At 43.2% G+C, this 17,913-nt stretch overlaps 2 protein-coding genes across 2 annotated transcripts; one reads left to right on the forward strand and one right to left on the reverse strand.

Annotated features, from left to right (window-relative positions):
* Positions 1 to 267: 267 nt before the first annotated feature.
* skic2 (SKI2 subunit of superkiller complex) lies at positions 268 to 13,447 on the reverse strand. Its single transcript, XM_086193883.1, has 29 exons — positions 13,343 to 13,447; positions 12,899 to 13,017; positions 12,333 to 12,454; positions 11,929 to 12,046; positions 11,680 to 11,794; positions 11,500 to 11,574; positions 11,359 to 11,412; positions 11,110 to 11,267; positions 10,634 to 10,789; positions 10,377 to 10,522; positions 9,801 to 9,947; positions 9,633 to 9,717; positions 9,426 to 9,532; positions 9,158 to 9,304; positions 8,961 to 9,057; positions 8,477 to 8,689; positions 8,195 to 8,305; positions 7,915 to 8,026; positions 7,661 to 7,779; positions 7,390 to 7,521; positions 7,138 to 7,275; positions 6,952 to 7,056; positions 5,951 to 6,086; positions 5,515 to 5,641; positions 4,631 to 4,841; positions 3,733 to 3,843; positions 2,588 to 2,806; positions 2,030 to 2,170; positions 268 to 650 (listed from the first exon to the last, which is right to left on the reverse strand). Exons 1-29 carry the CDS (start codon positions 13,353 to 13,355, stop codon positions 450 to 452), a joined length of 3,735 nt encoding a protein of 1,244 aa, XP_086050009.1. The 5' UTR covers positions 13,356 to 13,447; the 3' UTR covers positions 268 to 449.
* Positions 13,448 to 13,632: 185 nt separating this feature from the next.
* On the forward strand, positions 13,633 to 17,564 carry nelfe (negative elongation factor complex member E). Its single transcript, XM_086192703.1, has 11 exons — positions 13,633 to 13,686; positions 14,088 to 14,173; positions 14,268 to 14,337; positions 14,555 to 14,700; positions 15,482 to 15,556; positions 15,939 to 15,976; positions 16,067 to 16,380; positions 16,481 to 16,625; positions 16,754 to 16,808; positions 17,036 to 17,138; positions 17,226 to 17,564. Exons 2-11 carry the CDS (start codon positions 14,099 to 14,101, stop codon positions 17,300 to 17,302), a joined length of 1,098 nt encoding a protein of 365 aa, XP_086048829.1. The 5' UTR covers positions 13,633 to 13,686; positions 14,088 to 14,098; the 3' UTR covers positions 17,303 to 17,564.
* The last annotated feature ends 349 nt before the right edge of the window (positions 17,565 to 17,913 follow it).

Consider the following 17,913-nt stretch of genomic DNA (forward strand, 5'->3'; position numbering starts at 1 on the left):
GTGTGTGTGTAGGGTCTAACAAGGTTTCTCCACTAACGCGTCGCCGAACATTAAATTAATCAGACACAAAGCTATCGTTGTCTTAAAGCGACAGTCCAGGCTGGAACATCCCATTACAGCTCCACAAAGAAGCTGCTCTTTCCTCCCTTTCATGCCGCCTTCAAATGATGTTTTTGGCAGATTAATAGTCTTATTAAACTCAGATGGATCAAACATTTTATCATTTTAATACAACAAAAGGACATCACAGGTGTTGGAATACAGATTTTTATTACTGTACAGTAAATTACAATCCACATTTCATGTTCATTCCTGGAGTCTCCACTTTGGTTAAAATCATTCCCTTTCTTCATTGTTCAGGAAGTTCTTGTAAACATGTTTTGTAGGCACATGTTAGCAGAAACATGTCAGCTCTCACATCACCACATCACCTCCCTCCCTTCTATCTCTCAGTGGGTGTAGAGGGAGGCGGTGAAGACGATGTCCCTGCGGATTGACAGGGAGGCCTTCTCCATCTTGCTCCCCAGGACGGAGTCTCCAACGATGCGGGCAGCCTGCCGCACCTCCTTCAGCACCTCATCCAGACGTTGGATGCAGCGGACGACCGTGCCCTCCTGGACGTCGGTCAGCTGGGCGATCTCTGAGAAGGGCTGGTGGCGAGACGGACGGAGGGAGGGAGGGAGGGAGGCAGGGGAGGATGGGAGAGGAGTAACGGAGACATGAGTGGGTGTATGATGCAACTCGAGCAGGAGAAATGTGGTGGGAGACTAAAACTCTATAAATAGCAAACAAACAACGTTTCCCTTTTAAATTAGAAATGCTAAAACTGCTGATAGAGTAGATGGGAAGAGACAAACCGAGCGATTAAATAAAGCAAACTTTGGTAGTGAGATGCTTTGATTGTGAATGTAAAGTACACGACTGGCATGTGAGGTGGCTGGAGACTTGTGCAACGGTGGAAAACTCATTAAGTCAATTAGCTGATTGACAGAGACTGGGATTGCTGATGACTACGGGTGTCAAACAATTAAAACATTTAATGAATTTAATCACGACTCTAAATCGTTCATCACAAATTAATTGCACATCTTTATGGCCTCAAATGTACTTTCAAGGGTTAATTTAATACTCTTCTAATCTGGACAAATGTGCTTTGATTCATGTCAGTGATTTTATTGAAGAAATAACCAGAGACAAAGCAACGGCAAATAAAAGCATGACAGCATGAGGCACAATCCCTCATATTTCCAAAACTGTTCAAACCCAGAAATCTGTCACATCATTTCAGGTGCATTTCATTTGCTCGCCTGTTGGTAACTCATTCAACACAGTGATAAAAATTGTTGTCAGAGATTATTTTGACCATAAAAACAGCGCCGCGGGCTTCGCTGCGACTAAATTCACCATATTAACGTTAACTACAGCAGCTGAGTCGAGAAGTCATCCAAAACTAAGTCAGTGGGTTAGAATTATGGGAGTTATTTAATTTGAATTAAATCACACGATTAAATGAGTTGGGGTCCAAAGGGATGAGCAAAGGCAACAACTCCCATGATCTCGCGCGACTGCACGATGTCACCATCGATGCCGCGTGTTTTGACAGACCCCCTAGTGGCAGAAGTCATACACTACAAGCAATTTAATATGTGAAAAAAAATCCTCTTGTTGCCTCTTAAAGATCAAAGTTTCCTTGTTCTTTAGTCTTCAACAATGGTTATTTCATTTTGGGAAACTGGTGGATTATTTCACACTATTTTCTGACATTTTACAGGACAAATTATTAATCTTGAAAATGACAGGCAGATTAATTGTTGATTATTGCCTTCATCTTGATCCAGGCTGTTCACATTGGGATGGAATCTCAATCCTGTGAGTTAACAAATTTGCCTTAAAACGTCATGCGACGCTGCCGTTCTCCTCCGTTTATGGTCCTTGGGGTAGAAAGTTGCCATCTGGGCGCATTCACGCCAACTTTACGCTTCTACAACACAATGGATATGGATTGGTACAACAAAGGGTTAAGCCTCACCATGCCTCTGGCCCAGCAGTACACCACTTCGGTCAGGCCAAATTTGAACTGGCCAACATACTCCTCTGCTGTCTGTGGTATCCCACACTCCCTCTGCAGCTCTCCGATACGCTGGGCCACTGACAACACCCGCTGGATGCCCTGAAAACAACACAAAAAAAAAAGTGTGGAAAAACACAGAGATTTTAGCTTTAGCCGCCTTCAACCACATCATTCTTGTCATCTATGTTCAGGAAATCTGTTTCACTGCTCTCGTAGGATAACAGCTCTGGCAAATAACTAGACAGAGACGACGGTTCATCACTAATTTAAGACCCATAAAGCACTTTCATGTATCTGGGGAAGCTAACAACACGCACTGACTCAGCAAAGGTGTGTTTGACAACGACAGATATGAGTGAATTAATAAGTGACTGGAATGAGTCGAGGGAAGTGGCCTTGCTGTCTGTTCTGCAGAGGACGTTATAGATTATATCTGAGGAGGAGGAAGTACGCGCACATCATGTTCCTCCACACTTTCATGTCAGAGTTGAAAAAAATATACTACTTCCTCCTGACCTCCTGGAGTGTGTTGGTAATATGCGGCTCGACTTGTGTGTTTTGTGTGAAGACCAGGCAGGACAGTAGGGCAGCGCTCTCCTCGGGCGCCAGGGGGCTCAGGACGTTCTCGAACAACAGCTCGGTCAGCAGCAGTTCGTGGCTGCTGATCTGACAGGCCACTCGACCTTTCAGCTGCACCGCGCTGCTGCTGTCGACGTACTGGAGGGACTGAAGGACCTGGAAGAAGGAACATAAACATTTTAGTCTGCTTGTGAAGGGTCAGTCGACTGGAGCCATGTCTTCCGCTTTAAATTGAGATTAAACGGACTGAGTCACATCCCAGGGGTCACAAGACAAAATAAAAGTTAAGATTACTATGACAAGGATATGGCCAAGATAATAAAACCCTACTATACAGACTTCTAAATACAAGCCTGTAACACTCAAGGGACATAAATAAAATTAGATTCCTGATGAGATTCCTGGCAGTTCAGGTCCAGCTTTAAGCTGAATTGTCAGTGGTTATTAAACAAAAAAAAAGCTTAGGGAAAATTGTATACAATAAGTTAATATTGCATCATAAAGGAGCACGAACAGAGGAAGAGATCAGTGAACGACTTCCTGCGGTGAAGTTTTGTCCACATGACGCTTCAGAGGCTGTAAAAAGAGTTGGTTCCTAAGCTGCTTTCATGTACTCAGTTTCTAAGTCACCATCAACAGTCAAGGCTTCGTTTGTTGCTGTTGCAGAAAAACTGTGACCTATTTATCCCGTTGAACTCGGAAAATCAATCAGTCGATCATGAACATTTTAAATTAAATAATAAACAAAAATAATTCAGTTATATATGGGCTCAAAGGACTTAAACTGATTGAATCAAAACAATAAAAACAACAACACAGCAACCTTGTAGCATATTCGACATCAACTTTGTTGAAAATAATCCTGTTTTTTTGGATTGTTCAGCTCTGGTGGTTGGGGTTAATACCAGAAAAATGAAAACTTAAAATAAGTAACCTTATCTCAAATAAAAGACGGCTGGATTTCAGGGTATTAAATTTAACTGTGTAGGACTGGAAAAAGGAAGATATAGAAGAAGGAGGAGAAGGAGAAGAAGGAGAAGGAGGGAGCCCCAACAGAAGCAGGTCCAGCGTCTGATCCCAACCTCGATCCTCTGGTGGTACTCAGGCAGCAGAGACAACGACTGGTCAGACACCAGAAACTTCAGCCTGAGCAGCTCCTCCTCCACACTCATCCTCTCCTTCACCCGAGCAAACTGAAACACACACGCACAAATATTACTTAACTCCAGTATATAACAGTGCACAACATTTGACCTGATTTCATCGCAACAACAACATCAAAAAAAAAAGAAAAGAAAAAGGAAACGGCAATGGTTCATTGTAGAGGAGAGGAAAACGCTGCCTGTCGTACCCTCATTGTCGGCACGATGGAGCCTCTCGGCGAAGATGTTATGTAAACCCGCTGAGGCCAATTACTGTACAGTCTACATTAACCAGCTCTTTCTAGAACCCACAATGCTGCATATAGACATGCGACGGTGTGAATCCACTGTGATGAGAGCAGACGGTGATACTGCAAGTAAGAGCTTGTTATCTTGAGTGTGAATGTGTGTGTGAGAGATGCTTGAATGACACGGTGAGACGGGGATGAGCCGCTGCTATGAGTCTATACAGGTAATTATAGAACTGTTGGCTCCCATTCTAGCATCTTATCTCCTCAATGAGTCTGCCAGCGAGACAGGATACGCACCAGGAAAGCAGGAATCGTGTGGCGGGTTTTGATGTTGTTATTATGAAAACTGAAGGGAAATGATGGAAGGATTAAAATTGACACCGGAATGAAAAGGGACAAATGAGATGCGGCGTCAAGAGGAGGATTGCAACATACGTGTCTTATGTAAGAGTATGATGCTGATTAGCTGGTAAAATAGAGAATTAAACACTTGCCTCATCATTCATCTTAATACTGCATCAAAAATATTCCCATAAACAACTTGAAAAGCTTTTTTTCAGGAACCGCAAGGGGAGTAAAACGCACACCTGCTCTGAGAAAGTCGGCGAGTGAATGCAGTTGAAATCTCGGAGGCTGTCCTGCAGCACACGGAGACGCATGGAGGCCTCGACAACATCGATGCTCTTCAGCTGGAGATCGTTCACGGGGTCGAGGGTTGCGATCCCACCAGGGTTGGCCTCAGCCAGTCTCAGGAGCTCCTGTGTGGCTGTGGAGATGGCTTGGCCGGGGGGGTCATGCCTGAGGGAGATGGAGGCACATGAAGGAGGAAAAGAAGAAAGCAAGCCAACATGAGCTGCAAAAGCTCACTTTTTTTTTTGCTAGGAAACAGTGACATAAATAAGACCTGTTCAATGATCTCTACACAAGATCCCCCTCTCCCCTCTTAAAAGGCTGCTCAGAAAATAGAAAAACACAGTATCTGCTGTTGTAAAAGGGAAAGGTACTTCACAAAATGATGCACTATTCATATTTAAGCGCCATTATGTCGTATTTTTAACTTAAACTAGCAGCTTCAAAATCATTTTGATGATACACAGGCGGAAGAAGAAAAAGAGAAAAACGAGACCCTTGCTTGCACTTGTCACTCCATAAGAGCAACCCTAGCCGTTAGCACCCCCTTCTAACATGCATGACTGCTGACATGAAGCAGTAGAATCAAACGTCTTTTAAAAAGTGTTTATATGTATCTCTCGATTCAAATTTTGATTTGAAAATCAGTCGTTTCTCTTCATAGCGGTACAATCGTGTGGCACTCTGCCAAAAGCATGCATTTTGTCATTTTGTGCAAGTAGAGGGCGCTGCTGCACAGCATATAATGCTGTTGTGACTAAAAGAAAAGATGGTCCTCACAGGACACACACACACACACACACACACACACACACACACACACACACACACACACACGCACCTGAACCGTGGTTGTAATCTCTTGTTGTAGTTGTCAATGATCCTATCAGGAATGACTTTGAGGGTTTTTACTGTGATGCCAGAAATTTCCTGCAGCTTTAACTTCTGCACAGTATGACTGCATGGGCCTGATGGAAAAAAAACAACAACAAAAACATGACAAAGGATATATCAAACATGGGCGCTCACACATGCGTGTATGTGTGTGTGTGTGTGTGTGTGTGTCTGGGAGGGAGCACGTGCACACTGCAAGTTCAATTGCATTCTCTTCAAAATCACAAAGAACATGAGAAAAATAAAACTGTTGTAAGTTTTATGGAATTTGTAGCATTCATTAAGTTCAAGTCAGAAATATAATTGGATGACAGGACACCAAGGTGTGTCTGTGAGTGTGTGCGTGCATGTGCGTGTGTGTGTTTGTGTGTCCTTTGGCCAACCTTCAGGTATGAAAAGAGCTGTGTTGTAGAAGTGAGGGAAAGCTATGTTGTCACCGCCTTTTCCCTCCGCTTCCTCATTGCCTTTCTCACATATGATGAGAGCTGTGAAGGTGCGATTCACTGCATCACTGGACACCTGGCGAGGAGACGAAGCAGGAGTAGTGGTGAAGACACTGATGTAGAGCAGGAGGAGTCTTGTACAACATGGGGGCTCCACTGAGAATGCTGCTGCATGAGCCAGACAAGCCTCATGGCTAACTGAACGTATCCTGCCTGGTGGGAGTCTCCATGTTGATTCTGTGTGGGCGGTTTCCTCTACGAGAAACTACCTGCAGGTGTGAATTACTTCGTCTGGTCACTTGTCCTTCTGCCAAGTGCATTCTGGGATAAGCTCCAGCTGCAATTCACCCTAAGCACTGGGCATTGTTATGAACATGAATTTACATGACATCTGTCTTGGTTTTTTTTTTTTCTTTAAGAGACTTGTGAAAGGGTTTACGATCGCCTCTGATATTCTACTTTTCCCTCCCTGCTACTAACTGTGACAGATAAAAGCAACAACAAACACAAAACAAAAGAACCCCCAAAAACCTACATCTGACATGATCCAACATCAGTGATGGAGTTAAAAATTACTTTAGAAATGATAAAATAAATTCATAGGCCCCCGCAACGGACTGGCGACCCGTCCGCTGTGAACCTCGCCTCTTGACCAATGTCAGCTGGGATAGGCTCCAGCCCTCCCCCCGCAACCCTTAATGGATAAGTGGTATAGAAAATGGATGGATGGATGCAAATTAATACTAATGAATTAACTACTCAGATCTCTGAATTTAATGCATTAGGGCCTCAGTTAGTTGGACATTAAATCAACTAGAGTGATATTTGCTGTGTAAATTCCTTTGCATTCAGCAGATCAAAGCTAAGTTAGATTCAGAAATATGCTCAGATGAGTGTTCATGTATTTATCTGCTACTTTTCCACCATGAGAACATGCCAACCTGTAGGAGAACTCCCAGGGCGTTGAGATGCTGGTTGTTGTTGACAACCACGACGCGGCCCACAGACAGAGCTTTCAGCCCATTGACAGACTCCAGAATAGCACGCTGGGAACAAACACAGCAGGAATGGTGGTTAGTTAAATAAGCAGCCAAGAACTAGTGTGTGCTTCACTGGTGTTTGGGCACCTGAAGAGCCTCAGTGGTGGTCCGCAACTCCTTCACTGTGTGGTAGTAAGGTAGCAGGTCAGACAGCTGGCCCTCCGTGTCTTGACGCGGCAGAGAGGACAACGTCTGCTTCAGCTCACCGATCCTCTTTTCATGTGCCTTGAGCCGGAGTGTGAGGGGGGAGGGGATGAAGTGGCATTTAATTGAGACATTTAAGGATTTTCCACTTAATTCTACTGTGTGTGTGTGTGTGTGTGAATGTGTGTGTGTTACCTGAGTGTCTCTGTGGCTCTCAGAGAAACTCCTCCTCATCATGTCCGTCACACGGAGTGCCTCCACCCGCAGCAGGTTCAGGATCATGGTGTAAGTCAGTCGGAACTGAGACTGCAGGATGGTGGGTTTGCCCTGGAGGGCAGACATGACGAAAGTAAAAAAAAAGTGATAAAATTCCCATATAACTGTATGTTGCCATTTTCTGAAGCTATTTATACTTGATTTTGTTCTTATTATCTTGATATATGTTGTGGCCAATGTCTTATCTCACCAGCATCATGACGTGCAGGTCAGACATCTCATGAACACCGGCTTTACAGAGTATGATGACGGTGCCGGTGGGGTCCAGACCTCTCCTGCCTGCTCTACCCGCCATCTGAATATATTCACCTGAAGGTGCGGTTCAAAACATGAAAGCGATATTAAAATTCTGCTGTTTTCTCAACTCCCATTCATCCTCAGAGATGAAAGAGCATAATAAACAATGGTTCAGATGAAAGACAGCCGAGAGAGGAAGCAGCGTACCAGGCAGCAGATTTCTAAAACCGGTCCCATCGTGTTTCCTGATGTTGTCGAACACCACAGTCCTGGCAGGCATGTTCACACCCATCGCAAATGTCTCAGTGGCAAACAGCACCTGGGAGATGGAGAAAGGGTGTGAGGAGAGAGGTTTTTTTGGCACAATTTGTTTCGTGGCAAACTATCTGAAAGCAAAATGGAGTATTCAAGTTTGTCTGAGGCCCTCCCCTGAGGCCCTCCACGTGCTCATACTTAAGTGTGATGTGAGTGACACATTCAGCCTCACCTTTACTAGACCTCGGGAGAAGAGCATCTCAATGACCTCCTTCAGTATCGGCAAGATCCCGCTGTGATGGACGGCGATTCCTCTCTTCAACAGGTCCCTCATGAGCAGGATCTGAATGAATTGTTTCATGATCAAAACAAAATCAGAGGTAAAATCTATATTTGGGAATTTGTGTTCTTTTGCCATCTCTAATCTTTACCACATGCAAGTCCTTGAGGGCTCCTGTTACTCCATTAGTTGCTATGCTTTAACAAAGATCGTTTCAACGTGTTTCCTCTCTACCTGAGGTAGCTGTCGGTCTCCTCCCCGGAGGCGACTGAGGCTCTTTTGGACGAATGAGTGGATTTCAGCTTTCTCTACGGAGTTGGTCAAGTCCATGGAGTCCAGTGAGCGGGCGTTCTCGTCACAGCGTGTGCGAGAGAAAGTGAAAGCAACGACGGGGGTCTGCTGCTGCTGGGACAGGAAGTGCAGGAGGGTGAGCCACACTGCTCGGTCCTGAAATGCAGTGGAGGATTTGGAAATTAGAGGATGAAAGAGGAGAAATAGAGACACACTGACAAGGAGTTAATGTTTTGAGATGAGAAAATGTTCAGGTGGCCTTCAGAATCTGTTAGGAAAATAAAACACTAGTCGGTGTGGGGGAGTAGTGATGCAAGAATAAGTTATAAATGGGGGGAGGGTACTGATATTTATTAGAAGGATGCATGAAAGAGGGGGCAATTGTCTGTCCCCTTTTGTCTGACACCAGTGACAGGACTGGAAATACCTGACTGGCTGTCGTGTTGTGGGACGTGTTCTTTGTGCCGAAAGACTGTGCATGTTTGCTGGTGCGCTCCTTCTTGGCATCTACAGCTGCATAGTACCTACACAAACAAAAAAAATATAAATACCAAGTGTCTTTCCTGTAACTAAAATGACAATCCACTTTCTTTAATTCAGCTCCAACTGCTAAAATCACATTACCCTTTAGTGAGGAAGTTTCCTGTTGCATCTACCAGCAGGAACATCTCCTTCTGAGTCTTAGTGCTGTTTCCGGTGTACAGATAATGCTCCAGAGGCACAGGTCTCTTTAATGTGCTGATCACGTAAATGTGCCTCTTCTTTATGCGACTGGGGGGAAAGTTTGAGAGGGAAATATTCTAAAAATATAGAAAGTTATCGCTTGTCAAATGATCTAGATGTGTCACCTCATGTTCAGTGTTGTGGCAGGTGTCAGTATAGAGCACCTTACCCGATCCACTCGCTAAACTCTACAGCGTTTGGCACAGTGGCGCTAAGGAGAATGATGCTGACGTGATCAGGAAGCATAATCAAAACCTCCTCCCAGACAACTCCTCTCTAACGGAAGATAAGGAAAAGGAAAACGGAAAAGGAAAACGGTTATTCTTCACTTTTTTATCAGACAAATCAAGATCGCGGCGAGCAGATATCGACCGACCTCAGCGTCGTTGATGTAGTGAACCTCGTCGAAGATCACCCACTCCAGGTCTCTGATGACCTCTGAACCGTTGTACAGCATAGACCTGACAAACAACAGCAAATGTAATTCTTCTATTTTTGATAAAAAACAATGGCTCAAATAGTTGCAATATCCAGCTGGGAATACCGGAGGATCTCAGTGGTCATGATGAGACACGAAGATTCCGGGCTGAGCTGGACGTCGCCTGTCAGGAGTCCAACATCCCCAAATGTGTTCTTGAAGTCTCTGAACTTCTGATTGGACAAGGCCTTGATAGGGGAGGTGTAGATGGTCCTGTCAGAAGACAAAGAGACACAAATATGTTCTACAAATAAAATAAGGAAACAAGTGAAAGATAATTGTGATAATAGTGATGTATCTACATAGATGCAGTTTTTTAATGAAGAAAGTACTGCAGTTTTCAGAGCTGCATGTTTTTCCTGAAAGCAAAAATGTTTGTCATGACTTTATTTAACAAGATATTACACATTGCAAATTGATGTATTCTTATTTTTTTTTATAAAACATTCATTAAAGAAGCCTTAAATAATAAAGTGTGAGAACTTGAGAGCAGCCCATGAATATTATGCATGTAGTGCCCCCCAGTGGTAGACTTAAAAACTAAAATCAACAGAGCAATTGCACCTAATTTTCACAAATTTTCTCTCCTTTTTTTTGGTGTGGTTTCAGTTACACACAACTGTGTACCAGTAAATACAAAACCTGGTCATGTGTTTCTGTGAGAGTGCGATGGCGTATTCAGCCACCACCGTTTTGCCAGCTGATGTGTGAGCAGCTACAAACACGGAGTCGTGAGCCTCCAGCCTCAGCACAGCTTGCTTCTGGAAAACGTCCAACTCAAATGGCCACTGGAGCAACAAAGGGACGGTTATCAAAGGAAATAAATACAAAGGAGAAAACAGGAACTAGAACAGAGGAACAAAAAAGATGAAAAGATGAAATATGATGGCTGTGTTTACCTTGAAAGCTGGGTTGGGGATGCGTTTGTAAAAATCATCACAGGGGGAACTTATGTCAATCGGGATGGCCCATTTCTTCTTTTCCTCTGGGTTCTTGTTTGGCTTTGATTTCTCGTCTTTTACCGTCTTGGAGGGATGGGAGGACAATGGCGCATCCTGAAGGCATTAAAAAAAATAAACGAAATAAAGAAATATCAAGCTAATGCTTGACCAGAGGGAACAGCATACAGGTAATGTAAGCTGTAAATGTGTCTAAAATTTGGCTTCTTTATTGATTGTAGTACACCACATTAGCACAATCGAGACCGACAGTATTTTAATGTATTTCTTTTTTCTTTTTTTTAGGATCTGAAATGACCTTTGTGATCAGCTAGCTTGACAAAATCTGGAATTAAAGACAAAAAATGTCTCATCTTCTCTCACTCACAACCATGCCTCCAACACATGAACTGAACATATCCCAAATATGGAAGTACCTTGATGCCCAGGTCTTCCAGGCTATTTGTTCTGGGTAGTTTAGGAGTTTGTTCACTTGCTTGGCCTTCTTCCTTCACCGCCGCCAGCAAGTCGGTGATGTCGTCCACTTGGGACAGCAAAGACATGAGGTTGACTTGTGTTTTTGCTACCTTAGCATCTAGGAGAATAGGAAAAATAGAAGAAAATAAACTCATTCAATGACCATCTTTAACCTCTACTAATGAGTTCAACATGCCCGCCTGTCAAACCTTTGTCAGTGAAGTCCATCCCCGCTTTCAAACTGGGAGGAACTTTGAGTAAATCTGGAGGTGAAAAACAAAGAGATGAAATAGCAGCAGAGGTTTCACCTTTATTTTTTTCAACGCTGGAAAACCAGATTCCAAAATCACCATTCTCAAAGTCAATGTCCTCCTCCAGCTCAGATTTGGTCTTGATTTGGTCCAGAGTGAGTTCCTCCATCCCTCCTGTGAAGGGCCAGAAATAATCAGTTGATACATACGGGGGGGGGGGGGGTCTTGAATTATATATAGACCTTAAGTCAAAGAAATGTATTTGATGGATGATCTCACCAGGTAGGAACGGGTAGTTGGTGTTGCTTCCCCGAAGGCTCTCAGAAGGAGGTCCAGGTTGGCGTTGTAATGACAGCGAGTTCTTGGCTGACAGGCAAGTGTTCTCCAGTAACACCTACAGGTGAGTTATAGAAGGAATAAGGTCTATCTGTGCCTCAGGGTTACCCTCTCTGTTAGTTTATTATCATATTCAGAATGTAAACTCACTCATGAGAGTGAAAATGGTGGGGCGCTGTGTTTGAGTGCTACCTCAGTGAAGTCCAGCAGCATCCCGGTGGTCGGATCTCTCACCACAGAGAGACCAGAGTGGAGCGGAGATGGAGAGCAGTTGAGCAGAGAGTCGACATCAATATTCCTCTGAGTCACCCTGGCGAGGACGACAATACAAGAAATCTAGGTCAGATATCCCAGGTTTGTCAGCATTCTTATCATTCAACGACGTTGTCATTTCAATAGCACGTAGAACATTTGTAACATTCTTTTCTTCGAGTTTTCTTCTGCTTTTCCAACCACATTACATTGGAGGATGGGTACAAAACTCAATTCAAATGAAGATTTATGCAAATTGCATAAAATTATACAGAATATGATGCCTGCCCCTCCTCGTCTCGGTTTATTTGACATATTAATAAGGATTTCATACAAAAACCTACTTGAGGAACCTCTGGAAGGCAAAATCTGTGTCATGTATGGGAAGCCAGGCAGGGTCCTGTAAAAACTGTTTCTTTACTTCAGCTTCCAGGCTCAAGCTGGTGGGGGGAAGACCGTGGGGGAGCTGGGGAAAGGAAGGGAAGACTGGCTATTGAATAAAGGAGGAGGTGTTCCGAAGACCTGGCAGTTTAAAATGTATACAATCTAACAGCAAAAAAAAAAACTGCTCAGTTCTACATGTAAGGTGATTCTTGGCAAAGCAACATAAAAGTAATATCTTACTTATTTTATTTATCTATTCATTATTTTATTATCATTTATTTTATTATTTATTTCATTTGAGACAGACAGCACATCTTCACATAATCATACAGAATGTTTTGGGATACTTCATACCTGATCCCTCCATTTTAAATCCCTCTAAAATGGATCAATATTAATAATACTTACTTAAGTAACTAATGCTTTAAAACAATTCTATTTTAGAAAGGGCTCTCTCTTTCTCACACACTCACACATACAGATCATATGCAGCTACACACACAGACTGGTCTTGCTCCCAACTGACCGTGCTCTGTGGGGGGAGAGACTTGCTGGTCAGGGGATGTGTGATGAGCTCAAAGCTGCCTGAGCATCCCATCTCCAGCAAGGATAGCGGCAGGTCCATGGGCCCTGCAGGGGGTAAGTCTGCAGAGAGGAGCCAGTCACAAACACAGCCAGGCTGGTCGACATTTACCCAGAAAGACGACCTGGCCATCTTCACGCAAGTAGTGCTGCGAGTATGTGGTCAGGAAGTAAAACAAGTATTCCAAAAAGGCATCTATAGGTCAGTAATGGGCTAAATATTCCATAAAGAAGGATGAGTCTGCTGAATGGAACACTGTTTGAAACTGACTTAAGCTCCATCAACATCATCATTATCATCACACAAGTACCAGCAGTCCGCAAGATATATATATATAATGAAATTATTTATGATTTTTAGCCACGTAATTAACGATGTACAACTTACTTAATCTGTCCATATCCCCAACTCGTCAGTGAAAAACTGCAAGTTGGTTGTCGGGTTGTCACCGCTTGTCGCCTCGGAAGTTGCTAACCGTGACAAGCGGAAGTGGCTAGGAAGCTAGCGACAAGTAAAAAATAAAAGGAATAAAAACATTTTTACACCGTGAAAGTATGTCAAGTTTTTTTTAAAGCAGTAAAAAATAAATATGTATTTCTAAAACTCAATGGCTGTGTGTTTTTGTGTGCTCTATTAAAAATTTTGCTTTAAAACAGAAAATTCCATTGACAGCGGCAATTTTACGTCATAACTCCGCGTCGGTGTTTTTGTTGGCGTGTTCTTTGAATTTGGTAAGGAGATCCGTTTTATATTTAATCAGTTCTATGTTTGTGATTCTATAATATCACTCAACTAGAGTGATAGTTTACTGCACGTCTGGTGTAAATAAACATCTTATTATTTACTCGGAACGAGATGTCGTTTCAGGTAGCTTAGCTTCCTATTAGCTATCTGTGTAGGTTCTCATTCATCCAGGTCATCGTAGATCGAAGCGAAGTAAAATCTGGTCAAAAAACTTACAATACTTAACTTACAACTTACGTCCAGTTGACCAGATTTTACTTCGCTTCGATTTCCTATTAGCTAATTTAGCTCCATTCGGCGAACAGTTGATTTATTCGCGGTGTGTTGGTTTTTTATTTTGTCTTTTTAGTTTGATTTTTGTTGAATTTTTTCGTCGTCTTTCTTGAAGCTGGCGTTACCATGGTGGTGTTTCCAAGTTCTTTGACGGAGGAAGAGGAGGCCCTGCAAAAGAAATATGCTAAACTTAAGAAGAAGGTATGTATTGACATTCTATAGGAAAAGTAGTGTCTGTATAGATTCCTTAAATGAACACTATCAAATCCACGTTATTTGTTCAATTGGATTTCAGAAAAAGGCGCTCCTCGCTCTGAAGAAACAGAGTTCAACCAACCAGACAAACCAAAGTGGACTGAAACGAAGTAAGTTGGGAATCAACCACCATCCAAGTACGAACATGTAGCACAGAGATCCAGAGTGAAAAGAAAGTACAAGGTGGGGAAAATGCAAGAGGCAGGCAGACATACAACTTGGACATTCATGGTAGTAGAACAACAAAAAATATATATTTTTTAAATTTAGTATAATCCTGGATGTAAAGTTAACAATTTCCTCTTATTTATATTTTCTTCATCCCAGCGTTGTCAGACCAGCCTGTCGTTGACACCGCCATGGCCACAGAGCAAGCGAAGATGCTGATCAAGTCAGGCGCAATCAGTGCCATCAAATCTGAGAACAAGAATTCTGGCTTCAAACGTTCCAGGATGCTGGAGATTAAACTCAAGGTGGGATCTTATTCAGTGAACCATTTGCTAGGGATGTTTCTTGTACATATTTAGATTTTTGTTCACTGTTGCGTAGTTGGACATAGACTCTGTGCAAGGGCGGACCATAGCTGGGTCTGCACAATCAGCTGCATTCCTTGATAGGGTTTCCTCAGCAACGAAGGTCAAATGTCCTCCTCCTCAAGGACTCGATCTCTGTGTTCCTCAGAATGAGATACTGTAAGGACTGTTTTTCTCAAACTTACATTAATACTACATACTGTCAGACTAAGATTTAGCATTTTCTGATTGTTCAGCCTAAATCACAAGTGTCAAACTGATCCAGTAAAGGGCCGTGTGGCTGCAGGTTTTCATTCCAACCGAGGAAAAGCAACACCTGAATCTACTTAAATCAATCAACCTGTGTCCACACAGCTCATTGGTTGGATTGCGTGTTGCTTTTGCTTGGTTGGAATGAAAACCTGCAGCCACACGGCCCTTTACTGGATCAGTTTGACACCCCTGGCCTAAATAATTGAATAGTTAGGATTGGTTTCGTAGTCATCAAGAAACATGGTGTGCGTGTGTGTGTGAATGCATGCATTTTCGCTCTGATCCATAAGGCATGTACACATGTATGTGATGTAAAAAGAAAAGGAATTAAAACACTGAGGGAAGAAGAAGGCTTAAACAAAGCACTTTCACAGCACACCGTCAAAGAAGGTGTTTTTTGTTTTTGCTGATTGTTCAGGCATTTACTTTCTTTTGTTTCAAGTTTTTTTATGCTCTTTGTGCGGTACAGGATCCTGAAAAAGGTCCAGTTCCTGCCTTCCTACCATTCCAAAGGAGCGTCTCTACAGATGAAGAGCAGCCTGAGGTATTTAACATCATATAGCTTTGCAGAAGAGTCTCCATCAAGTTTTTAGGTTTTTCTCTTGAGTTAAATCAATTTCTTAAGTTTGAAGGTTGATTAATTGGAGAAAAAAAATGAAACCTTGATTTTTAACTTTCCAGCTGTTAGGTAATGGGGATCTGTGCATTTATGTCCTACTGTTTTGGTCTTCTTTACTACTGCCTAAGCCAAGGTGCTGTTACTAGGCAACAGTCTAACACTGCTTCTAGATTAATCACTCCTGGTTCTAACATCATGCAGCTCTGATATCACTTCACTGGCTTCTGATTGGACCGAAATTCAAATGTGTGTTTAATGTTGCATCTATATTTGTGAAGTCGTATTTTTTCCATTGTGCTTCTTCCAGTCTGGAAAAAGAGCCGACAGGAAGTCTCTGTATGAGAGGTAATGTTAAATGTCTTGAAGAATGAAGCGATAACAGTTTAAGGCACTCGTCTGTGTGAGTCTGATGCTGTAACGCCATCTTTCCGACAGCTTCGTCAGTCCCAGTGACCGATACCGGGATGAGGATGAAGCAGGCAGCATGTCATCCAGTCGTGAGATGGACAGAGACAGAGAAAGAGAAAGAGACCGTGAAAGAGAACTGGACAGAGAGCGGGACAGAGACAGAGAGCGGGAACGAGACAGGGAACGGGACAGAGAGCGGGATAGAGATAGAGACAGAGATAGAGAAAGAGACAGAGGCAGGGAGAGAGATCGAGAGAGGGAACGAGACCGAGACCGAAGCAGAGAAAGGGAACGGGACCGCGACATGGACCGGGACAGAGAGCGTGATGGACCGTTCAGACGTGAGTGACCGTTTTCTGTTTTCTGAGGATTCCACTGAAGAAGGGATGGGGGATACGCTGTTGAATTTAAAGAAGCCTCATGGGTATTTGCGATTCTCAGGCTCAGACTCTTATCCAGAGCGGAGAGGGGTGAGAAAGGGGAACACGGTGTACGTTTACGGCTCGGGACTGGTCGAGGACAGTCTGCGCTCCACTTTCTCTCAACATGGCAACATCATTGACCTCTCCATGGACAACCCACGCAAGTAGGTTTCACCGAAGCTGCGAGCAGTAACACGCCTCCACCTGATGTCGCATGATAAACTCCTGTGTGGCTCATGAAGTTCTATATAACTCTCCTTGGTTTAATTGTGTCACTTCTTTTGATCTCTAGTTGTGCGTTCATCACTTTTGAAAAGATGGAGTCAGCAGACCAGGCTGTAGCTGAGGTTGGTACCAACAAACGAACGACTGAGTGAAGGAATATTCTATGTACTAGTCAGGAGCTGTAGAGCACCACTTGCAGTGAAATATCCCAGCAGCACTGTTCACAGGGGGCGTTTTAAACTTCTGCATGCAGCTCTATAAAGGTTTGCCCCCAGACAAGCATTGCTTCAACGACATACATGTGCATATCTACATTTATATTCAAAATAGTGCTCTCTTTGTTTTACAGTTGAACGGAAGCACAGTGGGAGACGTTCACATCAAAGTCAGCATCGCCAGGAAGCAGCCGATGCTGGATGCTGCTACTGGCAAATCTGTCTGGGCCTCTCTGGGTAAACATGGCGCTCTCATCAGTGTGTGGGTGTGTGTGTGTGGGCGCGGCATAAATTAACCATCGCCACTGCCTCTCTTTCTAACAGCTGTGCAGAACAGCACTAAAGGCTCCTACAGGGACAAGAGGAACCAAGTCGTCTACAGTGAAGATTTCCTGGAATAAAAACAAAAGTGACTTTGTTTTAGAGTGTCTTTGTTGTTTTGGTTTGTAGCTTTTGACGTTTCCTTTTTAAATCACCTTTTTTTCCGAGCAGCTGTGTGTGTGTGTGTGTGTGTGTGTGTGTGTGTCAGGAGAAATAAGTACAAACATTTGAGGATTATTTTGCTGTAATTCGTGATGGTTCAGATGTTGGTGTGTGGCAGCTTTGCTCATGCAAAACTTTTGTGGAGCTCAATAAATAGTTTCCATGATACATTGAGTGATTTATTTTTTTTAACGACCTTCAGATCAACAAGACCCAGCGAGAAGGAATGTATCCAGAGCTTTGGTGGTGGATGGGTTGCTGGCACATTCAGCGTGATATGCTTTTAATCAAATTCAATGAAGCTTCACTGGTGTCAACTAAGAAAAATACCACGTAAATCTACAGTCTAGTTCAAACTGCAGTAATCCACACACACTACAGGAACAGACGGATCAAAAACATGCAGAGAGAAGGGTGTGTGTTGCATTTTTGTTTACTAATCTACAGACTGCAAAACTACCAGATTACAAAAGCGGGAACACAGGCGTGAAATCTGCATATGGATTTGCAGCTTCTTTTTCTCAGCTGA

The sequence above is a fragment of the Aulostomus chinensis genome, chromosome 22, assembly GCF_037954235.1.
Source record: "Aulostomus chinensis isolate RoL2024-O1b breed Wild chromosome 22, RoL_Achi_v1.0, whole genome shotgun sequence".
In the NCBI taxonomy this organism is placed as follows: domain Eukaryota; kingdom Metazoa; phylum Chordata; class Actinopteri; order Syngnathiformes; family Aulostomidae; genus Aulostomus; species Aulostomus chinensis.

Bases quoted from the DNA above. Each gene is read 5' to 3' on its own strand.
- skic2 (XM_086193883.1), bottom strand. The intron at 8,306-8,476 runs GTAGAGAGGAAA...CAATTCATTCAG, and splicing joins GAGACCGACAGCTACCTCAG to ATCCTGCTCATGAGGGACCT. The intron at 6,087-6,951 runs GTTGGCATGTTC...TCTCCTCGCCAG, and splicing joins CCCTGGGAGTTCTCCTACAG to GTGTCCAGTGATGCAGTGAA.
- nelfe (XM_086192703.1), top strand. From the start codon at position 14,099: ATGGTGGTGTTTCCAAGTTCTTTGACGGAGGAAGAGGAGGCCCTGCAA. The intron at 14,174-14,267 runs GTATGTATTGAC...ATTGGATTTCAG, and splicing joins ATGCTAAACTTAAGAAGAAG to AAAAAGGCGCTCCTCGCTCT. The intron at 15,557-15,938 runs GTATTTAACATC...TGCTTCTTCCAG, and splicing joins CAGATGAAGAGCAGCCTGAG to TCTGGAAAAAGAGCCGACAG.